The 23,580-nt window shown below is 45.8% G+C and overlaps 1 protein-coding gene across 1 annotated transcript in view; it reads left to right on the top strand.

Moving 5' to 3' along the window:
* The window catches only part of tcf7l2 (transcription factor 7 like 2), a gene marked incomplete at its 5' end in the record, with an annotated part of 75,837 nt that extends 53,293 nt beyond the window's left edge, over positions 1-22,544 (top strand). Inside the window, 10 exon segments of the mRNA XM_080517468.1 lie at positions 3,590-3,722; positions 7,429-7,531; positions 8,459-8,545; positions 12,956-13,081; positions 13,185-13,347; positions 13,481-13,588; positions 15,665-15,713; positions 16,558-16,608; positions 17,815-17,887; positions 21,344-22,544. Coding sequence (XP_080373594.1) covers positions 3,590-3,722; positions 7,429-7,531; positions 8,459-8,545; positions 12,956-13,081; positions 13,185-13,347; positions 13,481-13,588; positions 15,665-15,713; positions 16,558-16,608; positions 17,815-17,887; positions 21,344-21,803 — 1,353 coding nt within the window. The 3' untranslated portion in view covers positions 21,804-22,544.
* Between the last annotated feature and the right edge of the window lie 1,036 nt (positions 22,545-23,580).

The raw sequence follows: 23,580 nt of genomic DNA, 5'->3' as shown, positions 1-23,580 counted from the left end.
GACTTGAAGCAGCTCTTTTATTATTTGTCCACTTCCAAAAGGGTCTTTTCACATGACGGTGGAGCACAGTCACCCCCCCCCCGGCCGTAGCGGTGCAGCAGCTTGTGGAATGAGTTCAGCACAAGCAGAGTTGTGTAAAAGTTTCCAGGCCAGTAAATGGACACTGTACAGTAGACGACGCAAAGAATAGCTCATCAATAGAAGGTGCTCATAATGACTGCTCTGAAGCACAAAGGTTTCTTTCCCTCGCCGTTCGATTTCAGCTGTTCAAGAGTGGAAGAGGCCGCGTCGAGCTCAGACAATATCAATACCACACGCAGAGGCGACGGCTTCTGATTGTGTCTGCTCCGGTTCAGCGTGCTCGGTGGAAGTCACGGCTCTGGCCTTCTTCAGCAGCCAGCGCCGTGTGAGTCCTGGATGTGGAAAGAGTAAACATGCTCATTGATGTTCATACAAGATGGTGCCTTTTTTTTTTTTTTTCCTCCTCTCTCTCTCTCTCCTTCGGCATCTTTTCAGATTTGAAATCATCTTCTGAAGCTCGGAAACACGGTCCTTGTGTCTACGGAGCAGCACGTCTCCTACTATGTTTGTTTGTTGTAATGACAGAGGTGGTGAGGAGGATGCGAGCCGGCGGGGGTGTCCGGGGCAGGAAATGTTCTTTCTTTTCCCTGGCCTTTTGTGGACCAGGGAGAGTCGAGCCTCCCACGTCGCCTGCTTTTGTTTCTCTGCGGGCTGAAGCACCCAGCAGCCTGCCAGACGAGTCCCCGGGCGCATTGTCCCACGGCAGCCACAGGGCAGGTGCTCGGGCCTCCTTTCCTGCCGGGACCACCGGGCGCTGCCTTAACGTCAGCGGGAGACAAAAGTGGATGTTAGCGCGATGATCACACAACACGTGGAGTGTTACGTTGGAGCTGGGGACGGCCGACCACGGAGGACGGATGGCACCATGGATTTCTGACGTTTCCTCCAACCTATTGAGAATAAAGAACCTCAACTTAGAGCCTTGATATATTTTATTTTCTCAACAGCAAAAGCCAGAAATCTTACAAAACTTGTGTTTATGTTGCCGTTTTCCTTTCTTGGCTCTTCCATCCGGCCGGCAGAGGATTGAGCTGACTGGAGGCAGGAGTCGCTCCGGCCTTTTTGCCATCTACGTCTCCCTTGGCTTTTTTTTTTTTTGGGAGAGCACACTCAAGTGACTATGATGTAAATCATGTGGCCTCTAGCTCTCTCTCTCTCTCTCTCTCTCTCTCTCTATCTGAGCCCCATACACACCCTCTCTTACACCCTCTGTCTAAATGTGGACTCAGTGGATGGGCATTTTGAACCGTCTCCTCAATGGCCGGGATCCCCGGACAAAAGAACTCATTTAAATGGCCACTAAAGCTTTTCAGCGCACAGCGATGGAGAATTGACAACATTCTTTCACATCATTACCCGAGGGAGGAGCGGGGAGTCGTGAAGGAGGAGGTTAGGAGGTGAGAAATGGCGATAGAGTAGGGGGGGGGGGGGGTCCACTAGAAAGAGAGGGAGCGAACGAGAGACAGAGCGAGAAAAAGGAGGAGACTTGAGGCCATCTTCCAGCGTTCAGCTGCAGACTCACCGGCCGCATTTGGCAGCTGACATAACCTCCATCTTGATTGTTTTTTTTTGGGGGGGGGGGTTTGTACCACTTTTCTCCCCTCATATTTTTCATCCCTCCTTTCTGGATGTGCAGATCAGATCAACCCCCCCCCCCCCCCCCCCCTCTGCCATGCAACATACACGAACGTCTCGGTTTGTGTTTTTCTTTTTAAACGAATCCCATACCTCCCACCGCCCCCTCCGCCACCCCCAACACACAAACACGTATATACTCCCCAGCTCTGAACTCTCTCTCTCCCTCTCCCTCTCCCTCTCCCTCTCCCTCTCCCTCTCCCCTCCCTAGCCTTTTCAGCTCAGGGCTGTGAATGAGTCCCAGGAGTCTCTGTGCCTCCCTGGAGTTCTGCTGGGGTTCATTAATCACACACACACACACACACACACACACACACACACACACACACACACACACACACACACACACACACACACACACACACACACACACTCCCCCACCACTGCCGCTATAGAACAGGAGTCTGGATGGCCACACTGTCCCGGCCATACAGATGGGCCGCTTTCAGCTCCACAGTGAACATTTATGCCGGCTTCTGAATGGTTGTGTTGGTGTTTGAGTCTCTCACATGGACCTGATATTAACTTCAGCCTCAAACGGGCCCCGGCCGCTGATTAGTGTGCGTCAAGCTTCGCTCCCGTTTGTCTTGCCGTGGGCCCACAGCTTTGCATTTGTATTGTCGATGAGCATCTTATGCATGTATGCCCCCCCCCCCCCCCCCCCCCCCAACATCTACTCCCATTAATGTTTTTCAAAGTCTCTTGGAAATGTGCCACAGTGGAGCTTTTTCTTTTTTTTTTTTCTCTTATTTTCCCCCCCGTCTTGCATGGGTTAAAGTCGCTAATGAGGTTGTGTGGCCTAGGAGAGAGGAGCTTGAACACACACACACACACAGACACACACACACACACACACACACACACACACACACACACACACACACACACACACACACACACACACACACACACACAGGCACACGAGCAGCTTGGTGTCTCACTCACCCTGAACATATCATCCATGTTATGATAAGCCTGATTAGTGCTGCTTCTTTGACTGCTGAGGGCAGGATAAGGATGTGTGGGTAAAGAGGCGAGAGCAGCCTCTGCCACTAGCCTAATCTACAGCAGAGCTCTAATCTGGTTATCTTGTGGTCGGGGGGACTGTGTGTATTAGTCTCTGTCCCGGCCCGGCCTGATGAGAGGGGCTGAGCTCCGGTTAACACAGGGGCCCACGGCAGCACACCCCTAAAGCTCCACTGTAATCTTTTGGTAATTGAAAAAAGGGGGCCTGCACCACTTAGGAGCACAAAGAGAAGATTACATAGCTAAAACTAATTTGGCAAAAATGCAGAAATGGATTTTCAGCCCCACCTCTTCTTTTCCTAACCCTTTTATTACAATACACCCGTACCCTCCATGAACTGGGCCCCGGGGGAATAGAGGAGGGGAAGGGGGAGTAAGGAAGAAGGGGGTGGGTTGAAGGGGTAAGAAGAAGGAGGCCCGAGAGCCGGGCAGAGAGCTGACTGGGGCTTCTAATGACTGTGGATTTACACGCGCTGCCTTGATTTTGTGGTTTACAGATGATCGATTACTCGACTGCAGCCGTGGTTAAAAGTGCCTCATCGCGCATCAAACCCAAATGCGAACTGGCAACCCCCGAAGCCTCCGAGATTGTGTTACTGTCTTCCAAGTTGACACCGCAGAAGTGTTTTTAATTACAAACCGTGTTATTTTCACTGTGGTTTGGCGGTTTGGCGCTTCAAGCGGACTCAGAATTTGATAGGCCGTCGCTCCTCAACGCTCAGTTGTAAGTCTGCGGGCAAGCGCCTGCAATCTGTAACCCTGAACCCAAATATCAATGTTCTGACCTCCTCTTTTTTTCTTTTTTTTCCCCCTTTTCTTCCTCTCTCTTTATATCTCTCCATCTCAGTCTAATAAGGTTCCAGTGGTACAGCACCCCCACCATGTGCACCCTCTCACGCCTCTGATCACCTACAGCAATGAGCACTTCACACCGGGGAACCCCCCACCTCACCTACAGACAGACGTGGATCCCAAAACAGGTATTTTTATTTATTTATTTATATCCCCCCCCCCCCCCCTCCCCTTTGCGTCCAGTTTCTCCTCTTATATAGATGTGTATTAATAATTCTAAAAGTGAAAACCCTGGAAACTGTTTGCCTGTTCTGCCTTTGTACACGTACTCTACTTTATACTTAAAGTACACTTAACGTGAACATGAACCACTTACTTGAGTACTTTACGAATGTGTTTTCCTCTTTGTGCAGGTCGACAATAGTTAAAGTAGGACAAGGCCGTCACGAGTGGCTCATGTTGACAACTGCAGCTCTGGTCTCTTTCGCTTGATTGAGTTCGCGTTCTCATTTCGTTTCATTTAATTTCATTGATATATTTGTTTTCCACAATTTCCCATATGCATGTACATGAATTTTTGCAAAATTTTGGAAAAATGGACACCCAACAAAGCTCTGAGTTCATAAGAAAAGACAATAAATCATATACTTCGAATTGATCCATGTACAGACAGAAAACCTTTTAACCCTGTGAGGACTGAGCTGCACATAAACCACCCGCATAACTCTCCAGTAGTTGATTCTTTAGTTTCATTTAAATATGGATCCTGTGGCTGATTGTTTAAAATTGCTTTCCAGCTCACTCCCTAAGTTTGGACCTCGATGACGTATAGTAAAACTGCTACATTTTAGTTTTCTCCATTTACCTTTTAGAAGTAGTTTATTTCTGGTATCATGTTGGTGAGAGGGTGAGTGTAATGGAATGAGTTCACACGGTCTAGTATTTGACCTGTTAACAACATTATTCATAATACATGCATCGTGATAAAGATTCGCTTTAGGAGACCTTATTGATGGAAGAGAGCATTAGTTGCAGTTTGGCATCGACCATGAAATGATTCTTATATCTTTCTTTTGTAGTGTCAGAAGTTTTGTAGTGTAAGTAGAGTATGTATTGTTCCAGATAAAGTTACAATAATTCAAGTGAGGCTCAAACATAAATCTGTACAGTGATAAGAGTGGATCTATTATGACCAACTGTCTCATTTTAAGTAATAGGCTTTCAGTTTTAGACAATAATTTACTTTTAAAAATGTATGAATTCATCTATATAGATTCCTAAAAAATGTAAGAAATCAACTTTTTTGATATCTTAATCATCTATTTTTATATTCATGACCTGATCACTGTACTTTTGACTCTTTAAGCAGAAAATAAGGTCTTATCAGGTTGAATATTTAATGATGCGTTATTACATTTAAACCAAGTATTGACCTTATCTAGTTGCTCATTCAGGAAAATTTCAAGCTGATCCATGTGCTTGTGTGACATAAACACATCTGTGTCATCTGCAAAGAGTGTTTCATGAGTATCACTTGAACAATGTACAAAGTCATTAACATAAACAATAAACCATTAACGTGGTTTGATGAAAAGCAGCCTTTACTTTTCAGAGCAGCAACCTGAGCAAGAGCTGGTCAACTTGTCGTAAAACATGGAATCGAGCAAGCAACCACAAACCCTCGTGACCACAACTCCCAATTACCAATTATAGTAGAACTATACCATTTGTACTCCAGTTAAGGATGCAAGACTGAATACAGATGCTTGAACACTTGATGCAGTTTGAAACAGGTCTTCAGGTTCCTCCTTGTGCCTTAAATCTGCAGTTTCCTCTTTAGCTGGTCCCGCAGATCCACAATCTATGTTGCGCAGTCAGATTTTGCCCTCACGTCCTTATCATTAAACCATTCAGCGTACATTTTTAGGCTTTTTTTTCATTCATTTCGTCTTGACCCACCACTTTGTTTTGTTAACTGTCATTCAGCCCATCCTTTCAGGTTAATGCGTTTTCAGTACGGAGAATAATTTCATGCTTTTCAGTGGTCTCTGGTGGATTCAGCCAGTGTTTTAGGTAATAATGTTCCCTTATTATGATGGCCCTCACAAAGGGGAAATAATGTGCCAGCTGCTGTTTAATGTAGTGCTTAATGGGGCTGCGTAATTGGGCACAGTGTTTAATTAATTAATGAGCTATATTAGGTCGTGAGCGCTGGGTTGCAATGGGATAATGTTCCTCAGGCTTTCATATTTAATAGAATGTGCCTTTGTAGTATTCCAAGAAGAAGTAAAGTTTTCAATAGAGAGCTAAAACGCTCGATCCCGGAGAACCTAAGCCATCTTCAGCTTTGGATGCAAACACCAAGAGTCGCCAAATTCTGATCTAAGACGACTCATCTGGCTTTGTATTGCACCGGCCAAAATACCTGCGCAGGCAAAGCAGCTGTGTCAAAATGCAGCCTGCCTCCTCTGTCCCCGCAGTGTTCTTTTTTTTTTGTTTTTTTTACACGTCGAGTGTTCCCAGTTTCAAGTTTGTCATGAGAGAGAAAGTTATTTTTACACTGCGAGACCTTTTCAAGGCGCTCATTCAGGGCGGCTTGTCGATGCAGTTTTCTCCGCCTGTCAGCTGCCACAGGAAAGCAAAGGCGACACCATGGATGCTGTGATTGCCCTCAAAAAGAGCTGTCCTCGGCGTGGACATCTTTGTCATTGTTCGTCAGAGGGGATAACAACCGAAAAAACCAAATCACTGCTGTTTTCCGTGGGAAATCTAAAAATCTGGAGAGCTATTGGAAGCCAGCGATCCTATAATATATGCTGTATTAGCATTTACATCGTATTGGTCCTTTATAAGGGTGCTCGTTAGATAATTGACTGTGGGGATCATCTAAAGGTTTTTTGGGGTTTTTTTTAACAACAAAAACAAAAGTAAGACTGACCAAATTAGAAAAATATTCATATAAATGAGTATTTCTTTGCATACTGGATTTTTTTTATTATAAAAAAAGATACATTTCAGTACTTTTCAGTATCAACATCACACAATTTAATGTTATTTACACTAAAGGTGGCTAATCATGCCCCATGTGTTCTGTTGATATTGTTAAAAATGCTTTCTTTGTGCTCCAACTGGGATTAAAAGGGGCTTTTACAAGGCAGAGTGCCAAAACACGTCATTGTTTATGTCAATATATGAGCTATTCAAAGCAAAGGTGTCATGCTTTGTCATTATTTACACAAATTCTTAAAATGCAACAGAAGCAGCTCCTATTTTGAATCCATCATCGTCACTTTCCTGATGAAGGGTTAAAAGGGGGAACTTTCAGTTTGTATTGTTGCTGAGCTGCAGCTCGACGTCTGTGCTTGCCACTGATTTGTGTGCGCGCGGGGTAAAATCCACACATCCATACAGCGAGCGCGCCAATGTAAATCAGCAGGCAGAGTCAACCTGCTCGCCCCATATTGGCAGCTCTCTGATCACAGAGAGAGGCTTTAATTGTATTTCTGTGTTTTGTTAACTTCTAAAACTTCAGTCATTTTATATCATTAATCTCCTGATTCGCCAGACAAATGTGACAAGAATCGTGTTGGTGTTTTCTCCTCACCTCTCTCCCCTCTGCCTCATCCAACACATTGTGCCGCCGCGCCGCCTCAAAGGCCTTTGATCAGGAAGTGTGATTTAGCACTGTGTGTACATGCGAGCAACAAGCCCTCTTCCTCCTCCTCTTCCTCCCATCTGCACTCCTGTGATGTCTGCCCCGTTCAGATGTGAAGCTCGACAAAGAACGAATTCAGCACTGACAAAGATTTGGTTCTCTCTCTCTCTCTCTCTCTCTGTCATCGTCTTGTCTGTCCACCTCCTCTCTTGCTCCTGTCATCCTCTTTTCTTCTGCAGGAATTCCAAGGCCTCCACATCCTCCAGATATATCTCCTTATTACCCACTGTCACCTGGCACCGTCGGCCAGATCCCCCATCCGCTAGGATGGTTAGTACCACAGTAAGCGAATCCTCCTTATTTTCTTCTTAACCACCGTATCGTCTCGTTGTCGCCTCTGCATGGAAAGCTCGAAACGCTCACATATTATTAAAATTAATAAGCACAAGTTGTATACTCGGCTTTAAGAACAGCAAAGTGGGTCTTGCCTTTTATGTGCATGCGTGCTTTATGTTGTGTTGTTGATGCTTCCTCTGTCTCTCTCTGAAACTCCCAAACGCGCCGGCTTCAGGACCGCAGCGGCTCATTTGAGCTACTTTAGGCCCTCACCAACCTCAACTTGCTATTTTGTGGCAAATACTATTTTGCATGTCTGTGTACGGTTCAATTAGAGTAATGAACTGTGATTGCCCGTATTTTACCCACAATTCCACATAGGGGCTCTCCCCTGGTAACTCTTGTCAACACTTGTTAATATGACAAAAGGCTACAAATTAAGCTCTGTTAATTTAATGTTTTCTCACTGCGATCTAAATACCGAGAGAGGCCCTGAGCGCAGCCATGGCGCCCTTTGATTTGCTGCACTTTATTTTGGTATAAATTTACATTCATTATTGTTTGTCTTTGGATGTGTAGACCTCAATTAGTGTGATGGCTCCATTAAAGAGAGCCGCGCTTCGTCTTTAATTATCACAACAAAACACCTAGTTCCAGCTTGGGGAGGAACAGGGCCCCACTCCGTCGACACAGAGCGAAGGGTTATGAAATTTAATTAGCCATTGCTATCAAGATTTGTGGCATTCAAATTGTTCAGAGTTTTCGTCCCTTTGATCTGCGCTCTGCAATCCCCCAGATTTTTGTCCTGATCAAATGAGAATAAAGAGGCCAACGGTGGGGAGACACGAGAGACAGAGGGCTTTAGCTTCTCCTCTTCCATCAACCCACGTCCCTTTACCTTTGTGTCTTTCTTCTTTTCTTCCCCCTTCCTAGGCAAGGTCAACCTGTTTATCCAATCACAACAGGGGGTTTTAGACACCCCTACCCAACTGCGCTCACTGTCAACGCATCCATGTCAAGGTGAGTTAAGCCCTAGAAGCTTAACACACACACACACACACACACAGTCTCTCTCTCTCTTTCTCACTCATACGTTGGTTTGTGTGTGTGTGTGTGTGTGCGTGTTTGTGTTTGCTCTCTGTGCACACTCGCGCGGTCGTGTGCACAGAGAGCGAGCAAGAAAGTTCTCCCTTAAGGAGAGCTCGCACTCCCCATCTCAGTGTTCAAAAGGCCAATTCTCCAGCGTGTGGCTCCAGCGAGCACGCTCAAATATTAATTATATTTATCATTTTCTAATGAGGCCCCTGAAGAGCATTTACCCCCTCTGCATGTCAGTGCGCATCTGAAATGAGCCGGGGCATGTCCTCGCTGTGGATTTAAGCAGCCAGACTGATAAACAAACAGCAACACTTTGAAGGGGACTTGATGATGTAAGCTGTGGCCTGACACTTGGCTACTGATTTGGTCCAGCCCATTAGGGTCCAGTTCAAGTGCTGCTGTGGACATTAGTGCACCCATGGGGAGGGGTGTGTGTGTGTGTATGTGTGTGTGTATTCGTTGCCATCTTGTATACACATGTGCGTATTTGTCAGTCGGTGTTTAGCTACTTACCGTTCCCTTGAGGGACGCATGTTCTCTATATTGTGTGGGAAGCGAACATAATTAATTTTGGATGCCTAAAAGCCTGTGATTTGTGGGTTGGGATGAGCCAAGTAGGCAGCAGCACGAAAAACAAACAGCCTCCCACTCTCTCCACTCCCACTGCTCCGCCCCCCCCCTCCCTCCCTCCCTTGCATGCCATGCAGCAGGGGACTTTTGGACAGGGGCTGGTTTGGAGTTGAGGGATGAAGCCAAGCTTTAGTTTAATTACGGGCTGATTGGAAAAGCAGCTCCTGAGGGCGTCTTGTTTAGACTGTCGTGACATTGATGGATCATGTAGACACGCGGAGGGAGCAGTCGCAAAGGGAGATGTTTTTTTTTTTTTTTTTTTAAGTTTTCCTCAGAGAAAGCTACACAAACATTTAAATAACCAACTGGGGTTATTTAAATGTTTGTGTCTGTTGGTTAAAAATACTTGAAACATTTGACTTTTAAACTCGCCAGTGTTGTGTCCGGATTAGCATCTGATTCATCCCCGACCGCGCGTCTCGAAGCAAGTCTCAGGTGCAGAGGGTCAGATGGTGGGCCTGTCCAAACATTGGCATCTGGCAACAGTGCCGAGCCAACCTGGGCTTTAAGTGACTGCTAATTCAGTCCCTTAATGACAGCCTCGACATTGTGATCATCTTGTTTCCCGTGCAGCTAATTGAATATACCGACTGGGGTGTGGGTGGGGTGGGGGGGGGGGGACTGGCCATGGGGAAGAGCTAATGCCCTGTGATGAGGCCCCTAATTGAATTAGTATAACTGAATAGATGGAGGGCTCTGGGTGTTCTCTGGAGAATGGGAGGGTTTAGCACATTGCCTCCCCACCCCTCTCTCTACCAAATAAAAAAAAAAAAAAACCCAGCAACCAGAATAAGGGTGGGGGAAAATTCAAATAGCGGGCAAAGTCTCGTAACAATTTGTCTAATTGTGTCAGCAAAATGGCAGGCTCCCTTCATACATAGCCTTCAGCTAGTCGGTTTTGTACAAAGAATGGGCCGGATTGTTGTGACGGCTCGAGCGTTTTTGTAGTGACTGGGGGAAAAGACATCCTGGCCTTGTACTCTTGTCGGGAGTTTCGGTCTGTGCTGGAGAGGGGCCGCCTCGTATCGGTCCCCCGTGCCGCACCGCCCAGACGAATTAGGATGCAGGGGAGCGAGTCTGGTACCCCGCCGTCCCGCAATGAGCACCTTACACCCAGGTCCTGATGAAAAAAACATTCCTGTAGAATGGGAGGGGAAAGGAGTCCAGAGACGGTCTGCAGAGCAAATGAAAGACAATATTTTTGATAATGGGGTTGGAGCCCGTGCAGATTCCCTGCGTTGTGTGTGTGTGAGCGTGTGTGTGCGTGTGAATGTATGTGTGACAGGTGGGTGGATGTGAAGGCCCCTTTGCCCCTTATGCTTAAGCCTGGCCTTTGATATGTTCCCCCCGTCATCCCGCTCCCTCTCTCTTTTTTTTTTTTTTCCCGGGGAACGAGGGAAGCGCACCGGCCGGATCATTATACATTAAACAGGCACGGGGGCTACCGCCTCGCACTGGCAATTAAATGGCACTGGCTGACACTGGGCTTGCTGCGCCGGTGACCCCTCCCCACCCCGCCTCGCCCCGCCAGCCATTCTTACCTTTTAGATTGAGACGTAGCAGCCCCCGGGGTCGGGGTGGGGAGATTAGTGGGGGTCTCCGCTGCCTCTTCCTCTCTTGTGTTGCCTAAATTGGTCCAAGGCGCCGCATGCTGCTGATGAGCGCGGCGATGATGGTGGCGACGATGATGATGGTGGTGATGAGGATGCCCCCACTCTTCAAAGGGATGGCCGTCATGTTTAAACCATAACCTGGGCCGTGCAGTGGCGGCGAGAGGAGGGGAGGGATGGAGAGAGGGAGCGAAGGAGCAAGGAGGTGGTGAGGGGACAGGGAGGAGTAGAGAAGAAGAAGAAGAAGAAAATAGATCTTGGAACAGAGGAAATTTTAACAAGTGCACAGAGAGGGAAGGGAAGGGAAGGGCGAACAGAGAGAGGAAACGGAGCGAGTGAAGAAAATGCAGCAGCCTTAATGATGGGCGATATGCAGCCACTGCTGCCGAGCTCCCCCATCAACGGATGACATGGCACAAACACCAGTGTGTCAGTGATGAAGGGAGAAGAGGGGAAAGGAGAAAAAGAGGGAAAGAGTTTGAGGGGGGAGCGCTGGCACTCCCCTGAGATGGCCTCCAACAGAAACTAGTTGTTCCTGGCGAGTTTATCCTCATCATTATATTCTGGCTCGGAGCCATGCAGCCAGACACAGCCGGATAATGAGCTGCTTTAAAAAAAAAAGAAGGAATTATTCCTTTTTTTTCTTTTTTTTTCGCCTTCTCCTTCATCCTCCTCTCTTCTCTTAAATTTGTGTGTGGTCACTCGCTAACTGAGGCGGCAGGGCTGTAAACATACACATGTAGATGTGCATGTGCGCGTAATCTGAGAGGCAAATAATTAACGCCTCACAGCCACTGGCAACATCGAGCGCGGCGGCGGCGGCGTCGTCTTCCGCCTGTTCTGGCCAGTGAAACGATTCTCTAAATCAGGGGCTTCTGGCCCCCCGATATGTGGAACAGTTGTAGATGATGAAATGATGATAGCGGCGCAGGAGGATGAAGATAAAAATGTCATAGCTGCTGACGGCGCTGAATTGGCAGAAAAAGAATGGGAAGGAGCGAATGGAGACCCAATACCTGAAGTGATACTAGACTTTGATAGAGCGTTTTCGCAATCCCCTTTGCAATATTCCTCGATAAGAGATAATGGTTGAAGCTTTCGCCCTCCCAACACCTGGCACTTTCCTATCAGTTTAAGCTATCAAAAGGTATTTCTTCCGGTGAAATCGTACGGCGAACTTGAAGTTCCGCGATTTGTCATCTCCAATTTTGCGTGATGGGAAAACGTCTCTGTCTCTAAAATCTCGTCCTGGAATCGTCCGCCCACGTATTACAGATAATAAATGTTACGGGAGGCATAAACTTACCGTGTGCCTGTTCCTTTATATCAGAGAAGTGCTTAATGTGTCTCTGCACTGATAGAAACCGTGAAAGGGAAAGATATATAAAAAAAATTTTTAAAGTTCAAGGTACAGCGAACCCCTCAAGTCAACATATTTCATTGGCTCTGTGAAAAGTGTTGTTGATACCTTTAATGAAAACACGATTAATTCTGGCAAGGATGTAATTAAATAAAAGTACAAATGCACTTGGCTCAAGTGGTCATTATATTGGTTTTCCAGGCCGGTTTGGGGGGGGAAAAAAGGCATTCGAGAGTTTTATCCTTGTGCGATTGCACCTCATTATTGCCACACAATATAGGCTTTTTCAAATCATATTTTCCTGAGTGTCGGTGATTGTTGACCATAATCTTGCAGTAATGTGTCTGTGACCGTCCAGGCTGAATTCTGTGCGCCAATTCAGTTCGTACGAGATTCATCCCGGCACTGGTTTTGCCGTGGCGGAGTCTATCTGAACTGATTGTCAACGCTACAGGAATCAGCCTTGGACTTTTTTCTGCCTTCTTTTACTGTTTTATCGTTTTATTTTATTTTATTTTTTTTATAGATATTTTATTGCGGCTGAAGATCAATTCCATCTGTGAGAAAGAAACCAAACAAAGTGAATTTTGAATAAATGCTCTGGCGTGTCTCGCAAAGGATGAGGAATTGATATTCAGCCCCGGATGTATATTCTCTGTTGTGTACATGTGTTCCATCTCCTCATTTCACCCGTGTCCATTCTGACGATTTACACAGTCTTCTGTCCTCTAGGTTCCCCCCACACATGGTGCCCCCCCACCACAGTTTGCACACCACGGGCATCCCTCACCCAGCCATCGTCACACCCAACGTCAAGCAGGAATCCTCCCACAGCGACATCAGCTCTCTCAACAGCTCGTGAGTAGACCCTCCATCGAGACTTTCTAACCCCCCCCCCCTCCCCCCGGTTGGACCGGGGGCCCCGGCTGTGGGCTGACGGCGTCTCCTCTTGCTCTCACAGGAAACAGTCAGACGCTAAAAAGGAGGAGGAGAAAAAGAAGCAGGTCCACATAAAGAAGCCTCTGAATGCCTTCATGCTTTACATGAAGGAGATGCGGGCCAAAGTGGTGGCTGAGTGCACGCTGAAGGAAAGCGCCGCCATCAACCAGATCCTCGGGCGAAGGGTAAGACGCCAGTGCTGCGACGGTCAAGCCGATTCGGAAACTCGGATTTGTATTGAATCTGCATGACTGCATACTTGTGGGTTGTTGTTTTTTTTCTGTCTCTAAAATCTTTGCAATGTTTCCCGTTTCCCAGTGGCACGCCCTATCACGGGAGGAGCAGGCCAAGTACTACGAGCTGGCCAGGAAAGAACGACAGCTCCACATGCAGCTGTACCCAGGCTGGTCAGCACGAGACAACTATGTAAGTTTTTAATTTTTCAAATCGTAACCCGCCGGCCGTTTCTCCCCTCCGCCACCAGGCCACATGTTCAGGTGGTTGCGGCCTCCCAAAGAGCAGCAGAATGAGCGTTTTTGGCATCGCTGTACATGATTTCACCCTTTAGTTACGCTTTTTACAGCACCGTATACATATTGTGTGAAGAATTCCACAATGTTGTTGTAATGAAGCAGGAAGGAAAAAAAAGAGAAATAACAACAGAGAAAGTCAGTAAAGGAGTGGGTGAGGTAGGAGTGCAGGTGTAAGTACTTGTCTTTGTATTTAGAATATGTTTGGTTTAGTAATACTGAGTGGGTGGCCAGGATCCATTGTGCAATGAGCAGCTCTTTTTTCAGTCGTCAATTGGAAATTAAAAAAAAAAACCAACTCTGATGTCTCAGCTCCCCCCCGACGTGGCGTACATCAGTATAAAAGGAACTGTGTGGGAGATAAAGCCCTTTCGCCACAGTGCTCAAAGTTTGAGGGATTAAAAGTAAGTAATGCGCATTAGGTCAAATTAAATCATCTTGTTAAATATTTTGTTGGAAACCCTTTTTGCAGTCAACGGCTGCCTGAAGCCTGCAGCCCACAGACACCATCAGACGCCCGGCTCTTCCCCTGGTGATGCTCGGCGAGGCCTTTATCTCCCGCCTTGAGCTGCCTCTTGTTGTTGTGACGCCTCGCTGCCTTTTGAGTCTGGTCTTTAGCGAGTCATTGAGATTGAGATCAGGTGATTGACTCGACCAGTCAAGGAGATTCCACCACTTCACTCTGAAAAGGCCTGTTTTGGGCGCTCCGGCTGTACGTTTTTTTTTTTTTTTTTTTTTCTTCGAGGATTCGCCATTTGTGCTGAATGACTCGCTGGATTTGGGTGAATGCTCTTTGAATGTCTCTGGTTTCCTGCGCGCTGCTTCCGTCCCCAGTGAAATTATCAGTCGATGCTTGGCGTGCAGCGTCCACCGGTGGGGAATACGCTCCTTAGTACCAGCGATGGCTCTTCTCTTCCCATCATTTTGATTGAGTTGAATTTGTTTCGCGCTACAACTTTTCTGTTTTTGTTTTTTTTTTGCAAACTCAAAGCCTTCATTTGTATTTAAAGGTGTAGCGCGGTGTTTACATCTTGCGGGAAATCAGAACTTCTATTCACTGTTGTTGGCAAGACACATTTCTGCACCATTGCAAATTCAAATTTATGGTCTTTTCACCTTTCATTTGGCTCTTTTCATCACTTTTTGTTCATATAGCGCTCGATATTAGAAACCCACTGCATTTACCATATGTTGCAGATCGAAGTGCTATTATTCATGCCCTCACCAGCAAAGGCCTCTCTTTACAATGAAAGACGGATCCAATTCACTTTTCAGAGGCAACATTAAGCCACACAAAGCTATCGTTGGAACTGAGAAAGATTTAATAGCCGAGAGTTCAATTATTCTTGAACTTTTGCATTTTAAGTACTGAGGACTGGAAGTACTGCTTCTCCCACACAGTTCTGTCTATATTAGTGCAAACCCACTCAAAGCACAGCTGAACGCTCTTTCCATTAATGCAAACTGACAGTATGGAGTCAAAAAGTCTCGAGAATCAAAAAGAGGAACAAAAGAACAGAAGAAAAACTTAACAGCCTTTGTGATGCACTCATGAATGTGTGATTCTCATCAGCTTCATCCAGTTTTTTATTTATTTATTTTTTTGCGATGGAGCTGACCAGTGGAGTGCTCCTGAGGAATCTGCCTTCTAAAGCAAAAGTGTGTCTGGATGTTCACAAAAACAGAGGAGGGAAAAAAAAAAACGAGTTTAAAAAGAGAGAGGGCAGAAAAAGAAGAGCGAGGAGGGAAAGTTGTGGTCTGGCCTGCAGTGGCTGCTTACAAACCGGAGGGCAAAGACAGAGCCAAGCAAAACAAAAAAAAAGGCAGAGAAAGAATGAATGAATAAATAAGTAAACACAAAAGATGAGTCCTATTCTCTGTTTTATGTTTTGGGCATTCTGCAATATAATAACTAAGGTTCCTGTCCGTGTCTATTTTTTTTCTTTCTATTTTTTTGGCGGCTAACCAACAGGGGAAAAGGAAGAAGAGAAAAAGGGAAAAGCAGCAAGCAGAGAGCAATGGTAAGTGAGCTGCAATTATCTCTCATATTAGAAGAACCCCATCATGTGTCAGGCAGATGTGACATCTCGCAAGATAAAAGTCAAGCTATTTTTTTTGTGATATGTTTTTTTTTTTTTTTTTTTTTTTGGTATATGTGTGTGCGTGTGTGTATTATTGTGCCTGGCTTTTCTCCCCCCTTTATTTGGTACAGTTATGCTACCCAATGCAATATTTAAATAGTAGAGTTGCTTGTAATGCCCCCCCCCCTCCCGTTTTCCCTAGTTCTCCCTAGCTAATAACAACTGAATATGCATGACCCCCCGCAGTCCTTCTCACTCCCCTCCCCACCCCCCCCCCCTTGGCCCTTAGCCTTTTTGGTATTGTGATATGTGTTTTCAGAATGTGAAGCATCGTAAAAGCCATTCACTTTGCCAGTGTTGTGTGTGTGTGTGTGTGTGTGTGCGTGTGCGCGTGTGCGTGTGTGTGTGCGTGTGCGTGAGATTTATACTGCCTGTGCCCTGCAGATCGACTGCACTACTGTACTGTGTGTGTGTGTGTGTGTTTGTGCGCGACTGTGCATGTGTGTGCTTGTTGGGTGACCCCTTGCTTGCTCTGTGCATGCTTTTAGACCAACATAAGAAAAATCACTGACACCTTAAAATTAAGGAGGTTTGCTAATTCAGTGATTTAGCCGCACATATATATATATATCTATCTATATATATTACATATATTTTGATTCTCTTGATTCATATTCTTCTGATCTTATTGTGAGGAGCAATGCCGACTTGTTATCATGTATTTTGCGCTGGTTTGGTGACGGATTTCTTCTTGAAGGCCTCTCTATCTGTTCTTTTTTTTCAGAACACAGAGAATATTTTCCAAACCCTTGCCTTTCACTCCCTCCGATTACAGGTGCTAATGTCATTTTGAGTATTTAATCACTAACTGTTTTTATTTATTTATTTTTTCTTCCTTTTAAATTAATGTATATCTATTTATTCACCCATGAATGTGCCAGATGAGGCAGGTTTAAGCTTAAACTCTATATTTTTTTGCTTTGTTTGCTGCTTTCTTTTCTTAAGAAATGTTGCTATATATATTACATATATTATTATTTTTTAACTTTAAGCTAGATTATGTTCCATTTATCTTACCTTCATTCACTATTTAGTTCCATCTTTATTTGGGGGGGCGGGGGCTGAGATTGTTCTTGTCTTGTGACTTGAAGGATGTGATGCCAGGGTAAACCTCCTTAATCTATACGCTTCAGTAGCCGCGCTTGTGCCTTTACCTACAGGCCAGCATGAGTTTGGCCCCGACTCTCCTTTAAACGCGTCTGTACTCTCTGACGAGGCCCGGACTCAAACGCCGCCCCGCAGCACTCTGCTGTCTGCTCCGAACACCAGTGCCGAGCGAGAGTTAGTGACTGGCAGCTGTTCTGCAGCAGACAGCCAACGCTGGTGGAAAACAATCAGCCGTTTGATGCCAGGTCTTAAAGAGTCGCGTCCCTCTTCGGGTTCCAGCCTGTTTAATCCCTCCCCTGGCTGAGGTCTAACTCGCAAGCGTGCTGTTTTAGCAATCTGCCGCTCCTGCCTAGTTCTACCACTCTGACCTTGCCTCTTGTTTTTTGTTTCGTTTCTTTTTCCTTTTTTTTTTTTTTCCTTCTTTTTTTGTTTTCGTTGCACCGATAACATCCAGCAGTAGATTAATCCAGTCTGCATTCGCTTGCTTCACGTCTCAGCGCCACCTCCTCTCACAGCTTTAACTCCAGTCAGAGTTTAGATCACGTGGCTGAAAGGAGTGATCGTGTTCACAATAATATCTTAATGTAATAATACGCATGCTTTTTTGATTTCACTAATGTCTGAAACACACTAATTGTGTTCAGTCCCATCTTAAAGGCACACTCCATAATTCCTTTTAAAGGGTTGGTTTTATTTGTGCGGGTGGAGGGGGGGGGGGCTCTTGCACAATGAGCTGCTGCCAAGCTTCATAGATTCACTGTTATCTGTTTTTTCTCCTCATTTCTCCCCCCTTTTGGATTTTCCGTTCCTCATTTTATTGATTTTGGTTCTATTCCTCCTCTCTGCTGGCTTCCCTTCCTTGTTGCGGCATCAGACCTGAGCGCTCCTAAGAAGTGTCGAGCGCGCTTTGGGCTCGATCAACAGAATAACTGGTGTGGCCCGTGCAGGTGTGTATGGTGTGTGCTTGCACAGGCCAGGGCCAGGTGAAGGCTGGGTAACTCCACGCTGGGACTTCCTCCTCTGTTCTATGCTGCTGCTCCCCCCCCCCCCCCCCCCTCTTCCCCCCAACTCTTCCCCCCTCCCCTCTTCGCTTCCCTCCCTGTTTGTCCGGCCAGGCTATTGTGACCTCTCAGCTTCCTCCAGCCACGCCCTGCCGATCTCTCTCTGGGGTCTCACTATTCCAATTTTTTGTTTTTTTTCTACTTCCTGTTTGGGGATTTTTTTTTTTTTTAAATAAGGGGGGGTGGAATTTAAGACACACATGCCAGAGTGCTTGTATGAATGATGTCTGCGTGAATGTGTCCATCGAAGAAGCATCTCTGGGGGTCATCAGGGTGTCATTTCAGGATGTTCAGTACAATCAGGTTGGTTCAGAAGTCCTGAACATGGCAGGTCGGGGCTTGGAGGATCTGGAGTCCGATGGCTTGGTCAATGTGGAGGACATCCCAGTGTTGCCAGCCTACAGCTAAGCCCTGGCTACATGTTTTTGTCTGTGCAATGACGTGTCCATTTTCTTTTTTCTTTCCTATTTTTTCCTTTCTTGTTTTGTTTTTTTTTTGTTTTGTTTTGTTTTGTTTTGTTTTTTGTCTCTGTGTGTGTGTTTGTGTCTACCTCTTTGGCTAACAGATGCAAATACCCCAAAGAAGTGTCGTGCCTTGTTCGGGCTTGACCAGCTGAGTTTATGGTGCAAACCATGCAGGTATAACTGCTGTAGTACCAATGGGAGGAGGACATCCACAATGAGCACCTTCTTCTTGATTCTTGATTTATTTTTTTTTATTTTTTTGGCTCAGATGTCTTACTTTAAAAAAAAAAAAAACGTTTCCATCAGTGTGGCAACCGATGGAAAGCTCCTCAGCTCCTTTCTCTTCACCGAGAAGTTTCCTGCTCCTCTAAATTCCCGCACAGCTATTTCTGAACTCAGTTGAAGCCCAGTGGCAGAAAATGGATTTCCAAATAGGACTGCTGAATATTTTACCTTTATGACAGAGATCCCGTTGCAGGATCGTGGTTCCTGGTGTCATTTTCTTTTTTTCTTAATGAAATCTCTTCCAGTTTTAAGTTGCTATAGTCGAAATCCATTTTCTCCCCAGGCGGTGGATAATTCCCTCCCATCGTAACTGTCATGTTTGTCCTAATTGGCACCCTTTTGAATAACAATGTTATGCTTACAAATTTAGCCCTGCTTTCTCTGAGGGCCTGCTCAGTGACACTCTTTTCTGTGCCCTCTTCCTCCTTCTCCACCTCCTCTTCCTCCAAACTCCTCTTCAATAACCCTTACTTAGTCCCTACCTGTTGTCTTTCTGTTCTGACACAAGCAGTCTTTGAATTGGGAATATTTTCATGGTAGGTATTTGTTTCTGCTAAGTAATACCCTTCTTTGTGTCTGGCTTGCACCACACCCCCGCCCCCCCTCCCTCCCTCCCTCCCTCCCTCCCTCCCTCTCCTCCTCTGCACAACTCTTCAGCACATTTGTTCCATGTTTCATTTGCATCATTTAAAAAAAAAAAAAAAAAAACACTCGTGCAGGTCGGCTCCAAACTTAAACGCTCAGTATTCATTCCAAAAGTTCTCCCGACGAGTCGTAATCCAGATGGTACAGCTCCTGGGTCATTCCCTTTACGCTGCAACGCCATGGCGGTGGTTTGCGAGAGGCCCCCCGTTACTCACCCTCCTCGCTCGCATACCGCACAGCATCGCATCGCGAGCGCATCGTAGTATCAGGAGACTGAAAAGTACCATAATTCGGTTTTTCGTTTCGAGGAGCAAAGAGGTTAAAAGTTGTCTCTGGGCTCCATTTAATAAAAGATGCATCTGCTGTAATTTCCCCCGAGACAAAAGAAATCAATAACATACACGGGCACATACTATAAATCAATAGGTCTGTTAAAAAATGGATATGAGCTCATTTGTCGGTGTTTGACAGACAGTTATGGAGACTTGCGCAGCGCGTGGCGCAGACCAGCGATAGCTTTTATCGGCCAGTCGACGCCCCGGCGTCGTCCGGGGCGACGACCCGAGTGCAGAACCCACGTAAAAGCTTCATGCTCATCCTTCTGTAGTCTTCTGTACCGTGTGATGTTGTGTGCCTGCACAGTGGAGTCCATCGGCAATGCATGCCCGTCTTTCCCCCTCGCATGTGATCAAGGTTCCGTCGACCTTTCTTTTTTTTTCTTTTTTTTTTTTTTTTGTGTAATTTCTTGATGTCCTTCTTCCGTTTCATTCTTAGCAATCTGCTCTCAGTCTATTTAGATTTTGTATTTTTTTTAATCCCCCCCCTTTAGAGTTAGAGGAGAAGGTTTAATTTGGTAACCTTAATTAAACAGAGGATCAGCCTATCATGTCCCAAAACCCTTGATCATCCCTTTTGTAAGTGCCTTGGAGTTTTTCTTTTACCGACCCTGTCCCTGCTCATCTTAAATAGTAAAAGTCCATGTCCTTCAGGCGTCTTTGTGATAGAGTGGAGAGCTGAGAGAAGGGGGGGGGGGGGGGGGTCACTGCCAGGGTCAGGGTGAAGATGAGGTGGGCAGAGATTCCCCCTTAACCAAATTTGAACAGAACAGAGTCACCACAGATAAACGAACCCCCCCCCCCTCCCCCCCCTTAGTGTTTCCTTCGTAGGGTTCCAGTGAGTCCAAGGAGCCTGGCCTCGGGACTCTGCAGGCGGGGGGGTGGGGGTGGGGGTGGGTGGGGGGGGGGGGGGGTCCCAACCCCGGGCAGGAATGCAAACATGATGCCTTGACCCCTTGTGCACACACACTCGTGTCTGAGGGGCAGATGCGGGGTAGCGTGGATCTCGTTGACCTTTTTTTCGCCTCGTATCCAAACTCGGTCCCCTCAGGAGGCGAGAGAGTCGAGGCTGATCTGAGCGAGACGGGTCCAGTAACCTCGCGTAGAGAGAGAGAGAGAGAGAGAAAGAGAGAGAGAGAGAGAGAGAGAGGCCAGGGTTATCGGGAAGGAGAGCTCCCAACCAAGAGAGCATTCATTACCACATCCACTTCATTTTGTCCTCTTTAATCACCTGTGTGGGCTTCTCACCCCCCCCCCCCCCCTCCCTCCCTCCCCACCCCCCCCCCCCCCCCCCCACCCCCCTTCTGCTTCCCACCCAGGTGCTCCACCTGTGATCTTTCCTGTCTGTCCTGTCTCTCACTTGAGTAGAATTGACCATCCTTTCCTGCTGCTTTTTCTCCTTAGCACCAAGTTTACAAAGTGACTTAAATGCACCTGCAGCCGTATCATCATTTGGGGGGGGGGGATAATAATGGGTTTCCTTGATTTGGAATAAAGAAAAAAGAAAGAAAGAAAGACCAAGGTGCATTAAAGTCAGCGACGGTGCTAAGAGGCGACGTGGTTTGAAGACGCGATGCTTAACGACGCTCTCCCTCTCTCACCTTGTCCCCCAGGAGAAAAAAAAAGTGCATTCGCTACATCCAAGGTGAAGGCAGCTGTGCCAGTCCTCCCTCTACGGACGGAAGCTTACTAGACTCCCCCCCATCCTCCCCCTCTTCAGTGGCCCCCTCCCCCTCCTCAAAAGAGTCCAAACCTCAGACTGAACAAATGCAACCTCTCTCACTGACTATGAAACCGGCCCACCAGCCACTCCACCATCCGCACCTCCTGGCTGGGCCGCCACCGCCATCTTTGGTTCGGCTGGACAACTCCGCTGCAGCCAGCAAAACGCCCGGCGCCTCCTCCCACAACGGAGCTCTGGAGCGCGGCGGCGTCTCGTCCTCGCGGCCGCCGGGCTCCTCTGTGGCGTCCTCGCTGGCCCGGCCCTCGGCATCGCTGTGTCATTCCCTCTCCTCGCTCCTCCCCTCCACGGCCCCCCAGCCTCTGTCGCTAGTGACCAAGTCTATAGAATAGTCTACCCTATTCTTCTCTTCTTTTTTTTTGTTTTTGTTTTTAAAAAGCCCTGCAGACTCTCTCACACACACACACACACACACACACACCTTTCTACGCCCTCCCTCTGCTATAACTCACTCACCATTCACCATCGGTTCTTTTGTCTTTACGTTTCTGTGCCATACGGCTTTGAACATTTTTAGTTTTTGTTTTATTAAAGTTCATTGGTCAATATTTGACCCGTCATTATCGAAAAGAAAAAGAAAAAAAAAAAGAAAAAAAATCTAATTATTATAAAGAAATGATACAATGAGCTGTAGTATAGCTTTGTGAATCTGCCAAAATTTTTATGACTTTTTTTTTTTTTTTTTTGGTTTTCTTTTGTTTTGTCTTTTTTGTAGTGTTCCAACAGTGCAAACAGAAAAAAAAAATCTAGTTCAACTTCAAAAATGTTTAAAAGACGGATATAAAAAGGTAGGCTAGATTATTCAATGAGCCCTTTTCTTGACAGAGTTGGTTCTCCTTCTTTATTTGTATTAAATACGAGCTTGCGAACCAATCATTTGACATCTGTTCAAACTCTCGGAGGGCATGAGGCTCGCGGCGACACCTCTCTGAGGAGCGACTTTAATTGTTGATGTTACTTGTTCTTGTTTAAATGTACAGAATAACGGGGAGGGGGGGGGAATTACTGTGTTAAATATGCATTCTTCCACTGCGTTGTCTTTTTTTCGTTGTTGTTTACCTTCGGGGCGGAGTCAAGGCAGGTCGGGTGGGGTTGACGGGAGGTCGGGTGGGGCGGGTCGAGGGTTATTAAATTCAAAATGTCACAACGCTAGGACCAGTAGTATTTATTGCTTTAGAGATTGCTTGTTGTATCTTGTACGTGTCTCTTTTTGACCCTTTTTTTTTTTTTTTTTTTTGTTTTGTTTTTCTTAATACATTGTACAAATATCTTTTCTTAAGGTAAGCAACTTATACGAATGATCCATTTTTACAAGGAGGTTTTGAAAAGGCAAATCTTTTTGTTAATGATTTCTTTCCTCGCTGATAAAAACCTGGATTCCACTCAGTGTACTGTGTAGATCTCATGAACAGAAGTATGCACAACTTCATTTCAAGAAATGCGTCTATAAGCCATTTTACAAAAAGAAGAAAAGAAAAACTTGAACCGAGACAGTGGGTACCGTGTGTTCAGTAGTTGGAAAAGTGTCTGAAGCCCTTCTTTTTTATTGCACAGTCACATCTCAGACTGTAGATTCGTGTACAGATTTTTCCGTGCCAAATTTTGTGATAATTCTTTCTGCCCCCACCCCCTAACCACGTAGGGATCTCTCCTATTTTTTTTTTGTTTTGTTGTTGTTTGTTTTAGGTTTTTTTTTTGTTTAGTTTTTTTTTTGTTTTTGTTTTTTTTTTAATTTGGATACCATTTTTTGCTGTGACGTTACATAGATTGCTATGTATGTAGTATAAATGTTGCTATAACAAATGTGTTTGGTAGCAAATTGTCAAATATTAAAATTTAAACTTAATAAAAAGACGGACATCATACTGTATAAACCCACAAGGGCCAAATTATGTACATTAGGAGGTTCATAAAAAAACTATTAAATACAAAAAAATACACAAACTGCCACTTTTAAGTACACTACTACATATAGGTAGATAGAAAAAATAGGCATGTTGATGTTGCAAGAGGCTGTAAAAAAAGCTACAAGAGAATCATCCACTCGGTGCCATTGTAGTTGACATGACGCGACTGTAATCTGTCGATTTCTTCTCTGGTTTATTAAGA

Source organism: Blennius ocellaris (assembly GCF_963422515.1).
Source record: "Blennius ocellaris genome assembly, chromosome: 21".
Lineage (NCBI taxonomy): Eukaryota > Metazoa > Chordata > Actinopteri > Blenniiformes > Blenniidae > Blennius > Blennius ocellaris.
This window is presented reverse-complemented; position numbering and strand designations above follow the sequence as displayed.